The following is a 14,136-nucleotide window of genomic DNA, read 5'->3' as shown; positions in this document are numbered from 1 at the left end:
CTGTATTCTACATACGTGACTTTGGCAACATTCTTTTGGTCTCTGCTATAGACAAGCTCTAGGTCATCAAGAAGGCTATCATCTGTTTCCGGTCAGGTTTTTAAATCACCCATGCTCCAAACGCACTAGCTTCTTGACCTCAGTGTATTTATTTAATGTACAACTCCCTCTGCAATTTTACATCCTCCCATTTTTGAAATCTCCTCCACGGTCTCACACCTTTGTGATGAATGCAAGATTTGAGATATATTGGATTATAAACATTTGGCAATTTAAGGGTTAAAAACCTGTCGTTGCTGGGTGGAGCCACGGTATTCAGACAGAAAGAAAGATTTTGAGTTGAGTTCTGATCTGGTACGGTCTTTTGCTCTCACAGTAGGATAGTTAAAAAATATTAATAGTATTTAAAGCAGTACAGACTTTTCAGAGGACAAGGGGGAAGCTGAAACAAATCAGTTGAAACAGCTTTTTGAAGACATGCAGTCAGAGTCGGCAGGGGTTCTTAACAGGAGCCAAATCTGTTCTGGAAAGCAAGTATTACTTTGTGCCTTTGGGTTGTAGGATGAATTGAGAGCTCTTTCCTTTCTTGTTGTTTAATTGGAAATAAAGATAGTTGCTATTGTATTTACTACTATTTAGTAATGTTTAAGGAGTAATTATAAGCTATTTCCAGGTGTGAGGTTAAAGATTTTAATACTGCATCAATAATAAAGTTTTGTGCCAAGTACTCAAGAAGCCCAGTGGTAGTGGCCACGCCGAGGACGTGGAATCAGCTCAGGCACCACTTCTGTCTGGTTGCAGTGTCCACCATGGCCCCCATCTGCAAGAACCATAAATTCACTTTCGCAACAAAAGATGCCTCCTTCAAAAGGTGAAGACATGATAGGGGACCTACGCGTGGACGGCAGAGATACAACCCTGGAGGAACACACGGGCAAACTCCAACTTCCGAAAGGGAACAAGCATCGGCATATGCAAATAAGGAACTTCTTCTGCAAGGAGTCAGCAACATTCTTCCAGCTACCAGGACAGTCCCTACTGGACAGCCTTCTGACCATGGGTGAAAAAGGGGATGGTAACTGCAATGACACGTACGGCTGACTACAAGAGGAGGTGCAGTCACCGCTGGACAAGAAATAGAAGTGGGAGGAAGAGCTAGTTGGGGGCAGCACGATAGATAGTGGTTAGCACAATTGCTTCACAGCTCCAGGGTCCCAGGTTAGATTCCCGGCTTGGTCACTGTCTGTGCGGAGTCTGCACGTTCTCCCAGTGTCTGCATGGGTTTCCTCCGGGTGCTCCGGTTTCCTCCCACAGTCCAAAGATGTGCAGGTTAGGTGGATTGCCCTTAGTGTCCAAAAATTGCCCTTAGCGTTGGGTGGGGTTGCTGGGTTATGGGGATGGGATGGAGGTGTGGGCTTGGGTGGGGTGCTCTTTCCAAGAGCCGGTGCAGACTCGATGGGTCGAATGGCTTCCTTCTGCACTGTAGATTCTATGATAATTCTATGAACTCTGCATTGAAGCGCTATGCAGGGTGAACTCCACCTCCTGGTGTGTAGGGCTGAGCCTAACGCGAAAGGTAGTGCACAGGGGACAATTGAGCAGAACACGCATGAGCGGGCTGTCCCCAGAAGTAGAGGACATGTGTGAACGGTGCTGGGGGGCCCAGCCAACCACACCCACATGTTTTGGCCCTGTTTCAGACTTTTCAGGTACTGGACTGTCTTTTGAGGCCCTGTTCAAGGTTAATAATAATAATAATAATATAACAGCAATAATTGCTTATTGTCACAAGTAGTTACTGGTACAGGAATTTAAACCGTGCTGCTTGCATTGTTCTGCACTGCAAGTCAGCTATTTAGCCCACTGTGCTAAACCAGACCCTATTCAGTTGTGGGGGGTGAGGGTGGAGCCAGGCCCACTAGTGGCCGCCTTTGGGATATCACAGCTGCCAGAACAGGGAGGGGGCACACGCCCTCGTCTTTGCCTCGCCGATTGCCCGCTAGAGACTCCTGCTCGACTGGAAATCAGCAGCGCCACCCAAGATCGAGGATCAGAGGAAGGCTTTCACAACATGTGGAAACAATTCACCAGCCTGTTCCAAGACCTGTTTGTGACCAGCAATAAATAAGAGGGGGGGAGGATCGGAAAGGGTAATGAAAGGTGAGGCCTGGGGGGGGGGGGGGGGGGGGGGGGGGGGGGGGGGAGAGAAAGAAGAGAAGCGAGAGAAAAGAACAGAGAGATAGGAGATGGTGAGAGAGAGGATACCAGTCAGAACACAGGGCTGGGTACAAGGAAACACATGGAGGCGACCTCATCTACAACAGCAAGATATGCCCAGTTGGTACCAAACACGTCTCTGGTAAGTTAATACCAGGAGCCACATGTATATAATTAACACAATACGTTGTGGCAACTGAGCACCGGGGACCCAAAATTAGGGGGTCATATCTGTATGTGTTACCTTTGTACGAATACCTTTTTATTCTTTTCTTTCGTATACCGATTTTATAGATTTCCCTTTATTGTTATGTGATATCCCTTGCAATGTTGTTATGAATAAATGTGAAAACAATAAAAATATTTTTTTCAAAAATAAAGTTCAAAAAACTACCAAATCTCTATTTCTACATGCAATTGCTTCTGGAGTGAAATATTCTTTCCGCAGTCTTACAAAATAAACTAAAATATTAGGGTTTCTCTCCCATAGTCTAGCTACTGTTGAGATCTCGGCTGAGATCATGGCCGGGACTCTCCCCTACCCGGCGGGGCAGGGAGTCCCGGCGTGATGGAGTGGCGTGAACCGCTCCGATGTTGGGCCGCCCCACAGGTGCGGAAGTCTCCGCACCTTTAGGGGCCAAGCCCTCACCCTGAGGGGCTAGGCCCGTGCCGGAGGAGTTGGCGCTACGCCAGCCGGCGTGGACAGCCTTTGGCGCCACGCCAGCCGGCATAATTCCACACGTGCACCAGAGAGCCAGCTGCTGCTGACGTCATCCCTGAGCATGCTCTGGAGAGGGGGTCTCTTCCGCCTCCGCCATGGTGAAGACTATGGCGAAGGCGGAAGCAAAAGAGTGCCCCCACGGCACAGGCCCCGATTGCGGGCCAGGCCACCGTGGGGGCACCGCCCATGGCCAGATTCTCCCCCCCCCCCCCCCAGGTAAGGTAGGCGGTTTGATCCATGCCGGCGGGAGAGGGTTGACAGCAGCGGGACTTCGGCCCATCATGGCGGCGCCGCCGACCAGCGCGGCACGATTCCCGCCCCCGCCGAATCTCAGGTGGCAAAGAATTTGGGACACGCGGGGGCGGGATTGACGCCGGCCCCCGCCGATTCGCCGAGCCCGGGGGGGGGGGGGGGGGGGGGTCGGATTCCCCGACCCATAATACCAAGAACAATACAGCACAGGAACAGGCCGTCGATCCTCCAAACCCGTACCTTGAGGTGTGGGGACTTTGGACCAATACATGTCTTCTATCTGGTTCACTTGGAGCAAAATCTTCAACTCTGCTATTTGGAACTCTCGTCTGAATGTTCTCTTCCCAACCGTCCTTTCCACCTCCACTCCATCTTGGTACTCTCCTCCCAATCTCAAAAGCTGAACGATTAGACTATCCTCAGTTCCCATTTATTGCATTATCAGAACATCTGGCTATTTCTCAGTTATTGCTCTAAGAAAGTTCTTGTTTTAGATGAGGCAAGGAAAACATACATCGATTGAAAATTGTAAACCACATTACAATTTTCAGATTCCTCAAGACTTGCCCCCCCAAAAAATCTCAATACTGGCTCCCAATCCTTGGTCTTGCATTCTACCCATGCCTAGCCCCACTAAACAATATGCACAAATCATTGTAGAAAACTCTTTTACATAAAGTCAGTGCAATCCTCAATACTTTGGCAAATGTTGAAAGCTCAGCATGTTTCGCCATCCCAGGAAACTAATTTAATGCTCTGACCCTCTGCGACCAAGTTGCATACAGGGCAACTAAATCTCAAATAGCACAATGCGGTGCAAGATTTTTGCACCGTTTACTAGCCTCAGAGAACATATTGAACACCCATTCTTTTTTCTCTTTTGTGGTACAACAAGTCTTACCCTAAAAAGCAGTCTACATCATTCAGCCACTGGTTAACAAACTGTGTGGTGATTGGCTCCGTGTTGTTGGGAAAGTGGAGGTTTTCCAAGGTAGTCAGTAACAGGAGTGGGTTGTAGTACAAAGCAGCAATGGCAACTTGCAGACACATCGTTCTTAGCTCGCTGGTCTTGACTTCTCTGGTCAGCCTTTCAAGTGCTGCTTCCACAAACAGAGGTACACACTAGAAAAAATAAAATACACTTGGCAAATCTCAACGGTCAAGTATTTAAAGGGAAAGAAGAAAATTTAAGAGAATGCCCTACAACTTGTCACTGTTCCAAAACAGCATGTTATTGGGTCGACAAATTATCTACACTGAAAGCTTGAAGATGCTGTGCAAACAGGCCATTTATGGTGTAAAGTGAATTATCTGATATTTGGGCAATTGCCAAACAATTAAGTTACTCGATGATGACTTATAGTTGAACATGCAGACAGCAAGTTTTATTTTTGTTAAAATCTTTCCCACACCACCCAGCTAGAGATGCAAACAACTTTGGTAACTTGCTTAAGTGGTCACCCTTTAGATGGACACCTTGGAGTGTTAGGAGGTATTCAGACTGTGGAAGGCATAATAGGCAAGCACAATAATATTTTCACTTAACATCTATTTGTCTCTCTAGTAATCATCCATGGTAGCAATGGGAGATGAAACAACTGCACTGACAAATCCCCAACATAATTCACAAGAAGCAAACCTGGGACAAAGTCTTCTAAACCAGGTAATGCTTTTATCCACAAGATCATCAGGGAGCTGAATCCTTTCAATTGTGGGAAGAAAAAAAATTGCTCTTCAAGGTGGTGCTGTTCTAATTTAAGGATCGATACAACTTTGCCACCATTAGCCATATAGTTATTAAATAAAAACGCGAGCATTTTTGCACCATAATAATCACAAAAGGCTCCTTTTCAATTTATATTGCTCAAAAGTATTAGTTCATTGGCGTTAAAGCAAAAAAGATTACCACAAATTCTACTTCTTAAAAACCTTCTGAGCATTTCATTTTGGGTGAATGAACTAGTTTTATTGTTTGAAGCCAAATTTATTGAACAGCTATGTAAATTCACTCAAACTATAATGTACAGTGTACTTCACTAACCTGGTCAATACCACGCCCTTTGCACTGTAGAATAATCACTTCTAGCAGCTTAGCTGCATGGCATTCTGCATCTTCACCTGCGTCCCCTGTTAAAACCTGAAAAAGAGAAATAAATTAACTTTTCAATATATCAAATAGCATAAAGGAAGTAATATATTCACAAATGGATGCATTAAAAATAAAAGGGTGCTGCCTTTCAGAATCACTGAGGTTTCAGTATAGTCAACATCAGGCTCAACTTTTGTCTTCCACACTATTTCCCAGTCTGCATATTTTTCTTCAGCTAAAGGTGCAACCAGGCAACTCGCTCCAGGAATTTGGCAACGTTGCTTTTAAACACTCGGTAGGTACACAGCTACAAAATAGATGGTCCTCTCCTTAAAAAAAAAACTTCCTCTCTCTGATGTCAGATAAAACTGGGACCTCAACTTTCAGGGAATAATCTGTCAGACTGCTGTGCAGTACACCAGTTAGAAACCCAACATATCAGGAGTGAAACCGTCAGGCAGAGGCACAGCTGAGGAAGGTGAAAGGGGCAGTCTAAGAGTATGGGGAGAAAGCAAGTAGGATGCTGGTGCACCAGCTTCGCAGGAGAGGCGCGACCAGGGAGATTGGGGGGAGTTAGGGATAAGGCAGGTAACATGGTCTTGGGCCCAGAGAAGAACAAAGTCTTCAAGGAGTTTTATTGTAAACTGTATGAGTCAGAACCCCCGGCGGGAGGGGGAAGGGATGAAGCAATTTATGGACCAATTGAGGTTCCCAAGGGTGGACGAGGACCTGTTGGAGGGACTGGGGGCCCCGATTGAGTTGGAGGAGATAGTTAAGGGCCTAGAAAGTATGCAGTTGGGCAAGGCCCCGGGACTGGACGGCTTCCCTGTAGAATTCTACAAGAAATTCTCAGAGCTGCTGAGCCCACTCCTGCTAGGAACCTTTATCGAGGCCAAGGAGAGAAGAACCCGTCCCCCCCCCGACGATGTCGTAGGCTTCGATCTTGCTCATCCTGAAGAGGGAGAAAGATCCGCTTCAATGTGGGTTCTACAGGCAGATATCGCTCCTGAACATGGGTGCCAAACTGCTGGCTAAAATTTTGGCTACTAGAATCGAGGACTGTGTCACGGGAGTGATTGATGAGGATCAGACGGGTTTCGTCAAGGGCAGGCAATTGATCACAAATGTGAGGCGGCTCCAAAACATTATGATGCACTCAGAAGATGGGGACGCAGAAGTAGTGGCTGCAACGGATGCAGAGAAAGCCTTTGGCCGGGTGGAATGGGAGTACCTAGGGGAAGCGTTATGCAGGTTTGGAGTTGGTGAGGGATTCATAGGGTGGGTCAAGCTACCATATCAGGCCGCCGTAGCAAGTGCATCCACAAACCGGCCGAGGTCAGAGTATTTTAGGCTGCACCGAGGGACGAGGCAAGGGTGCCCACTATCCCCACTACTATTGGCCCTGGCAATTAAGACGGGGGGGGGGGGGGGGGGGGTTCAAAAGCTGGCACAGGGCAGGCATTAAAAGGATGGGACCTGTTCATAGATGGGACTTTCCCTAGCTTAAGGCCTGGAAACGCCTTCAGATACCTCCAAGTCCACGACTTTCTCAAAAATCAGGTGGGGACATTTCCGTTGCTACCCCCTCATAGGATTCAGGACAGGGTGGTGTCTGGCATCTGGGTAGGAGAGGAGAAGGTGTCGGACATCTACCAAGAACTGCAGGAGGCACAGGAAGCCCCAGTGGAGGAACTGAAGTGCAAGTGGGAGGAGGAGCTGGATGAGGGCCTGTGGGTTGATGCCCTAGGCAGGGTAAATTCCTCATCATGTGCCAGGCTCAGCTTAACTCAGTTTAAGGTGGTACATTGGGCACACATGTCAATGGCGAGAATGAGCAAGTTCTTTGGGGTGAAGGACAGCTGTGAGAGATGTTCAGGGAGTCCAGCGAACCATGTCCATATGTTCTGGGCATGCCCGGCGCTTAAAGAATTCTGGCAGAGCTTTGCGAGGGCTATGTCCAGGATTTTGGACACGCGGATGAAGCCGAGTCCAGGAATAGAGATCTTTGGGGCGTCAGAGGATCTGGGAGTGCAGGAAGCGAAAGAGGCCGACGATTTGGCCTTTGCCTCACTGGTAGCCCGGAGACGGATCTTGTAAATGTGGAGAGACTCAAAACCCCCGAGTGTGGAGACCTGGACTAGTGACATGGCTGGGTTTCTCAGTCTGGAGCGAATAAAGATTGCCTTGAGAGGGTCCATAATGGGGCTCTCCCGGCAGTGGCAACCGTTCCTTGACTATCTAGGAGAGCGTTAAAACGTCAGCAGCAATCCGGGGTGGGGGGGGGGGCCTTAGGTGGGGAACTGTTTATTTAATGTATATTCTCTTTTTGTATAATGACAACAGTCACCTAGTTTTGTTAAATATTTTCCTTTTATTTTTCCGTTATTGGTTATGAAAAAATTCTGTTTGAAAAAGGTTTTAATAAAAACAAATTTAAAAAAGGAGTGAAAGAGTCTTCAATGGTAGTATAAAATGGAGACATTCATAGAATATACAGTGCATGTGGCCATTCGGCCCATCGAGTCTGCACCTGCCCTTGGAAAGAGTACCCTGCTCAAGTCCATACCGCCACTCTATCCCCGTAACCCAGTAGCCCCATCTAACATTTTGGACACTAAGGGGCAATTTAGCAAGGCTAATCCACCTAACCTGCACATTTTTGGACTGTGGGAGGAGACCGCCGGTGAGCACCAGGAGGAAACCCACACAGACATGGGGAGAATGTGCAAACTCCACACAGACACCCAAGGCCGGAATTGTACCTCGGTCCCTGGGGCTGTGAGGCACAGCATGAAACAATAGCCCACATTGGCAGGGATATGGCCTCGGTAGTGTTCTTTGAGGGTTAGTGCAGACACAATGGCCGAATGGCCTCCTTCCGCACTGCAGGGATTCTATATTAGATGCCACCAGCTATAATAATAACCTTTAGTAGTGTCACAAGTAGGTTTACATTAACACTGCAATGAAGTTAATGTGAAAAACACCTCGTCACCACATTACGGCGCCTGCTCGAGTATATGGAGGGAGAATTCAGAATTCACCAAACAAGCACATCTTTCGGGATTTGTGGCAGGAAACTGGAGCACCTGGAGGAACCCCACTCAGACCCGGGGAGAACGTGCAGACTCCCCACAGACAGTAAGCCAAGGCGGGAATTGAACCCAGGTCCCTGGCACAGTGAAGCAACAAGGTTAACCATTGTGCTACCAATATCAATTTCCCAAGATTGTGATGGAATAGAAAATCAGGTTAGATGTAAATGAGCTTCTATTTCAATATTTTTCACTTTGAACTTCTGGCCAAGATCAATTTCAACTCCATTCTTGTTCTCAATCCTCGTTTCATTAAGTCTGAAAGATATATCTGCAGCATTACACAAATTAGACTTAATGAGCAAGATGATGTTAAAACAGTTTTCCCCCAAAGTCAACATTGAACAAAACCCCCCCCCCCCCCCCCCCCCCCCCGCAAAAAAAACCATGTGTGGTCATATCTACCTTCAATCCCTGCCCTTCAATTGACTGAAGAATCAAACATCAGAGCCAGGGTACAATCTATCACAAAAAGTTATCATATCAGCCAGGACTGAGGTGCCAAGGTTGCGGGTGTTTTGACAATCCTGCTGATTTAAAGCTCCTGAACATCCTCCATAAGCTGCCTCCAGGAGCTGCCATAAATATATAATATGTAAATATTGGGAAAATGCAGGGCAATCAGCCCAAGTTTATACAACGACGGGTCCCGAAAGGACTCTTGGCTTAGTGTCTCGCTCGATGCCTCTCAGGCACTCAGATTAGAGCTAAAGAGGGCTCCTCAGAAGTTGCGGTACCTTTGCAGTGGTCAATATTAGCTAGCTGCTCTGTGTTCAGCATTTGGGACCCTAAGAGCCAGGCTTTGATATTCTTGTGAAGTGCTTTAATGTTTTATATAGTTAAACAGTGCAAGTTAAACATCAATTATTATGGTTCAATTGATTGTGAATGTTTTGAGGATTGGAGAGTCAATGCAATACTGATTTTGAAAAAGGGAAACACAGCCACTCCAAGTATGCAGCAGAGTTAAACATTCATGGCAGGAATGAAAAGTCAATTAAAAATGAAATCACCAATTATCTAGATAACGAGAAAACAGAAGCTACAAACATGGTGGAGGTAGGGGTAGGGGGATTCATTGCCTGCAATGTACAAGATTAAGATTAGGAATGGAATTGGCGAAGCGAGCAAATTGAATTAACAGTTGTTTCGGAAGGCGAAAACAGTCGGGAGGCAAGGTTTCTCAGAGTTGAAATTTGAGGATACACTAACGTCTCAAATCGGGAACTCCGAAAACCAGAAACACCAGTGGCCCGAATTTCTTTTTGAGCACACTGGCCACTTGCGGCACTTGAACAGAATTAACGTTATCCCCCGAATGGTCATTAAGACACTACTTCAATGGACTTTGTCAAATAGAACAAAATCGAGCAGGAGGAGAGGGGATAAAAGATGATGCATAGAGTTTCAAAGATGTTTTTGAGCTTGGGCAGGGATAAGTATAGTAATCAGCCCCTGCTCCACCACACACACACAATAATCAGAACAGGAAGAATATGCTAACTCTACGCAGACAGTCCCCAAGGTCAGAATTGAACCCAGGTCCTTGGCGCCCTCAGCTAGCAGTGCTAACCACTGTGCCACCCCCTTAAAAAAACATATCTAAATACCTTGGTCATCTGAAAGAATGTGCCTTCAGTAAGGGTAAAAAAAACTGCGCAGTTGTACCGCTGCATGATACTTGCAAACTGTACCTTCTGGAATTCAGCTGCCAGCTACCCGACTTCCTCCCAGCCAGCAACATACTAAGGCATGTCCTGCCCACACAACAACCTCATACAGGCCACAAGCGATCTCTGAACTGTCTTTGTGCTTGGCGACATTCACACACTGCATTCAATCCACCCCCCTCCTTCATAAGCATGAAGAAATGGCTGAAGGCACTGGATATGTCCCCCAACATCTCAGAAATAGTATTGAAGACTTGTGCTTCTGAAATAACTGCACTCAAAGCCAGACGTTCCAGTGTAGCTACATCACTGGCAATATGGAAAATTGTCCAAATAAGTCCTGTCGATAAAAAGGACAAATCCAATCGGGTCAGTTATCACCCCAGTCTACTCTCGATCATCAGCAAAGTGATGGAAGATGGTGTCGGTGGTGCAATCACACAACAATAACCTGCTTACAGATGCTCAGTTTAGATTCTGCCAGGGCCACTTTACTCCAAGACTAATTACAGCCTTATTCCAAACAAAGACAAAAGAGTAGAATTTAAGAGGTGAATGGACAATGATTGCCGTTGACATCAAGACAGGATTTAACAGAGTATGCCACCTCATGAAAGAATAAATGAAATGTTCCACAGTTTAGTCTAGAAATGTGGGAGAGCTACGAAGAACCAATTAAGAGCCTATAATGATCAGGCCTCTAACCAAATGATTAGCACTGTGTTCCGCTCCATTCCTGATCCCTCCTCACGCCCAACTCCCTCAAGGTGGCTTTTAATTCATCTTCCGTCTCACCAACCATCACTTCCCTTCCGAGTGGTCATACTTCTTCCTCCATCCTCCCCCACCTTCTGATCCATAAAATGCACAGGTTGATCCTCAAAATCCAATATGCAATTTAAAGAGAGGCATCATCTCTGCAATTTAAAAATAACACATTTGTGAAGTGGTAGGTGCAGGGTAGGTGGATTGGCCACACTAAATGGGCGGCATAGTGGTTAGCACTGCTGCCTCACAGCTCCAAGGACCCAGGTTTAACTCTGGCCTTGGGTGACTGTGTGGAGTTTGCACTTTCTCCCAGTGTCTGCGTGGGTTTCCTCTCGGCGCTCTGGTTTCCTTCCACAGTGCAAAGATGTGCGGGTTAGGTGGATTGGCCATGCTAAATTGCCCCTTTGTGTTCAAAAATGTTAGGTGGGATTACTGGATTACAGTGGAGGCTTGGGTTTAAGTGGAGTGCTCTTTCCAAGGGTGGGTGTAGACTCGATGAGCCGAATGGCCTCCTTCCGCACTGTATATTCCATGATTCTATGATAAATTGCCTCTTAATTGGAAAAAATAATTGAGTACACCTGTTTAGGATTGAGCTAAGCCTGGACGATCATCCTACAACCAAGTGTCAAGAGTGAATGTCAGTTACTCCAGTTATTAGTTCTACCATATCACATTAACAAGCAGCTAGTTTTCCCACATGTGAATTTTTGAAATTATTTTCCTCTTCATCTCATCCACACATATCACCAATCAAAATTGAAGTAATGAGAATCAGTGTGAAAATTCTCCATTATTTGGAATCAGAGTACAAAGGAAAAAGTTGTTTGTGGTTGTTGGAGGGCAATCACCTCAACCCCTGGACAACGCTGCAAGAGTTCCATATGTGGGCTGCTTCGCAGCACCAGGGTCCCAGGTTCGATTCCCAGCTGGGTCATTTTCTGTGCGGAGTCTGCACGTTCTCCGTGTCTGCGTGGGTTTCCTCCGGGTGCTCCGGTTTCCTCCCACAAATCCCAAAATAAGTGCTGTTAGGTAATTTGGACATTCTGAATTCTCCCATCATGCACCTGAACAGGCACCGAAATGCGGCAACTAGGGGCTTTTCACAGTAACTTCATTGCAATGTAAGCCTACTTGTGACAATAAAGGTCAGAGACTGGGAATGTAACAAGTAACTCACCACCCGACTCCCAAAGCCTGTCCACCATTGGCAAGGCACAAGTCTGATAATGTAGAGTATTCTCCATTACCTGGAGAAGTGTGGTTCTAACAACATTCTGGGAGCCAAACACCATCCAAGCAAGACACCCCATCCACCACTTTAAAACTTTGACTCCCTGCACACAGTAGCAGCAGTATGTACTATTTACAAGATGCACTGCAGCAACTTGCCCAGCCTTCCACAGAACCTTCCAACCTATTTCTACCACCCTGAAGGACAACGGACGCAGTTAGTTAAGAAAACCAACGGCTGCAAGTCAGTCATCATCCCGACTTTGAACTATATCACCATTCTTTTACTATCGCTGTGACAAATTCCTGGAACTGCCTCCCTAACGCACTATGGGTGTACCTTTACAACAAAGACTCCAATGGCCAAGTCAGCTCACCATTATCAAACACAATTATGACTGGGCAATAAATGCTGCACCATTAACAAAACTAGATAGGTGGATGAAGGAAAAGGGATAAAAATATATGGCAAGAGAGTGGGTTAATGTGATTCAATCTATTTGCTCACATGCAAGGTAAACACTGTCATGGACTATTTGTACCTGATGACTCGTTTCCATGTTGTAAATTCTGTGCGTTCTTATGGCAGGAAAAAGCATTACATAATTACAATACATGACAAAGTGACTCACCTTTTTACACATACTGTAAATCATTTCCAAGTATTTGGTGTCCGACAATAGCGTATCCGTATCCACTGTTATATAATTATGTAAGAGAGGCATCATATCTGCAATTTAAAAATAACACATTTATGAAGTTAGTTTCTCCCCCCCCCCCCATTTCCTTGATGTACAAAATCAAACAGAAAACTCTGCAAATGCAGAGGTTTGATCAGTATCGAAAAGTAAATATTTGACATTATTTGAATTCGTATTTCCATTTCCTACTTTAAGTTTTTAAAAAATGAAGAATTTAAAAATTTTTTACAATTGGCTTCGAATCAAGAAACTAGATTGTCCTTGGACTTGTTTAATTTGCAACTATCCTGAATAATATAATTTTTATAGCCATAGGATTTCAAGACAAAAGATAGGATTATGAAAGTACTTGAGTATGAAACAGATAAAGTACTCTTGATAATAGTTTTGCCTTTATTTCCTTTCCCCAAGCAACTCAGGCATTTTGTAATAGAGAACAACATGCCTGTTGGATTATTTCACTTTACAACTCTCAAAAGGTTGCAAGCAAACTTCTCACTTGACATAGTAGTGAGGTACACAGACCAGGAAGTAACAAAACCACAAAGACTACTGATACAAAGATAATCTGCTTCTAAATTAAGCATAACAGAATTAGGAGTAGGCCACTCGGCTTTTCAAACCTACGCTGCAACTCAAGATGGTCAAGGCTGATCTGACTAACCTAAACTCTGCATTCTTGGCTATCCCCCCATAACCTTTCACCCTCTTGTTAATCAAGAATTATCTAGCCTGTCCTTAAAATTATTAGATTCTGTTCCCACCTGCTTTGAAGAGGAGATTTACAAGGGCTCTAAACCTTCAGAAAAAAAATTCTCATGTCTCAAATGACTGCTTCCTTATTTTTTAAATGTTGACCCCAGTTCTAGATTCTCCCACAAGAGGAAACATCCTCTCCACTCTGTCAAGTCCCCTCAAAACTTATATATTTCAATCAAGTCATCTCTTACCCTTCTAGGCTCTAATGAATACAAGTGTAACCTGTCCAACCTTTCCTCATAAGACAATCTGTTGATTCCAAGTATTAGTCCAGTCAATGTTCTCTGAACTACTACAGAAATATTTACATCTCATCTTGAACAAGTGGATCTATTCTGCACAGTATTCCAGTTGTGGTCTCAACAGTGCCCTGTACAACTGAAGCATAACGTAGCTATTTTTTGCTCACTTCCCCTTATAATAAAAATATTCTATGAGCTTTCTTAATTACTTACTGTACTCGCATACATCGGTCTTTTGTGATTCATACACAAGGACACCCAGATACCTCTGACAGAGTTATAAAAACATTTCGATTTCAAAAACATCTTCCTGCTGAAATGGACCCGTTCACATCTTCTCACATTGTACTCCATTTGACCACTATGTCCTCTTCACAATTTACTTTCCT

General features: G+C 45.2%; 1 protein-coding gene across 3 annotated transcripts in view; it reads right to left on the bottom strand.

Annotated features, from left to right (window-relative positions):
• ipo7 (importin 7) overlaps positions 1 to 14,136 on the bottom strand; it is a 100,455-nt gene that overhangs the window by 9,737 nt on the left and 76,582 nt on the right. For all 3 annotated transcript variants that reach the window (XM_038808168.1, XM_038808169.1, XM_038808167.1), the window contains exons 19-21: positions 12,678 to 12,775; positions 5,232 to 5,327; positions 4,092 to 4,312 (exon numbers count right to left, since the gene is read on the bottom strand). In XM_038808168.1, the coding sequence (XP_038664096.1) occupies positions 4,092 to 4,312; positions 5,232 to 5,327; positions 12,678 to 12,775 (415 nt within the window). The remainder of the gene's footprint in view (positions 1 to 4,091; positions 4,313 to 5,231; positions 5,328 to 12,677; positions 12,776 to 14,136) is intronic.

The sequence above is a fragment of the Scyliorhinus canicula genome, chromosome 9 (genome assembly GCF_902713615.1).
Source record: "Scyliorhinus canicula chromosome 9, sScyCan1.1, whole genome shotgun sequence".
Taxonomy (NCBI): domain Eukaryota; kingdom Metazoa; phylum Chordata; class Chondrichthyes; order Carcharhiniformes; family Scyliorhinidae; genus Scyliorhinus; species Scyliorhinus canicula.
Note: the sequence above shows the minus strand (reverse complement) of the source record. Positions and strands in the feature narration are given on the sequence as shown.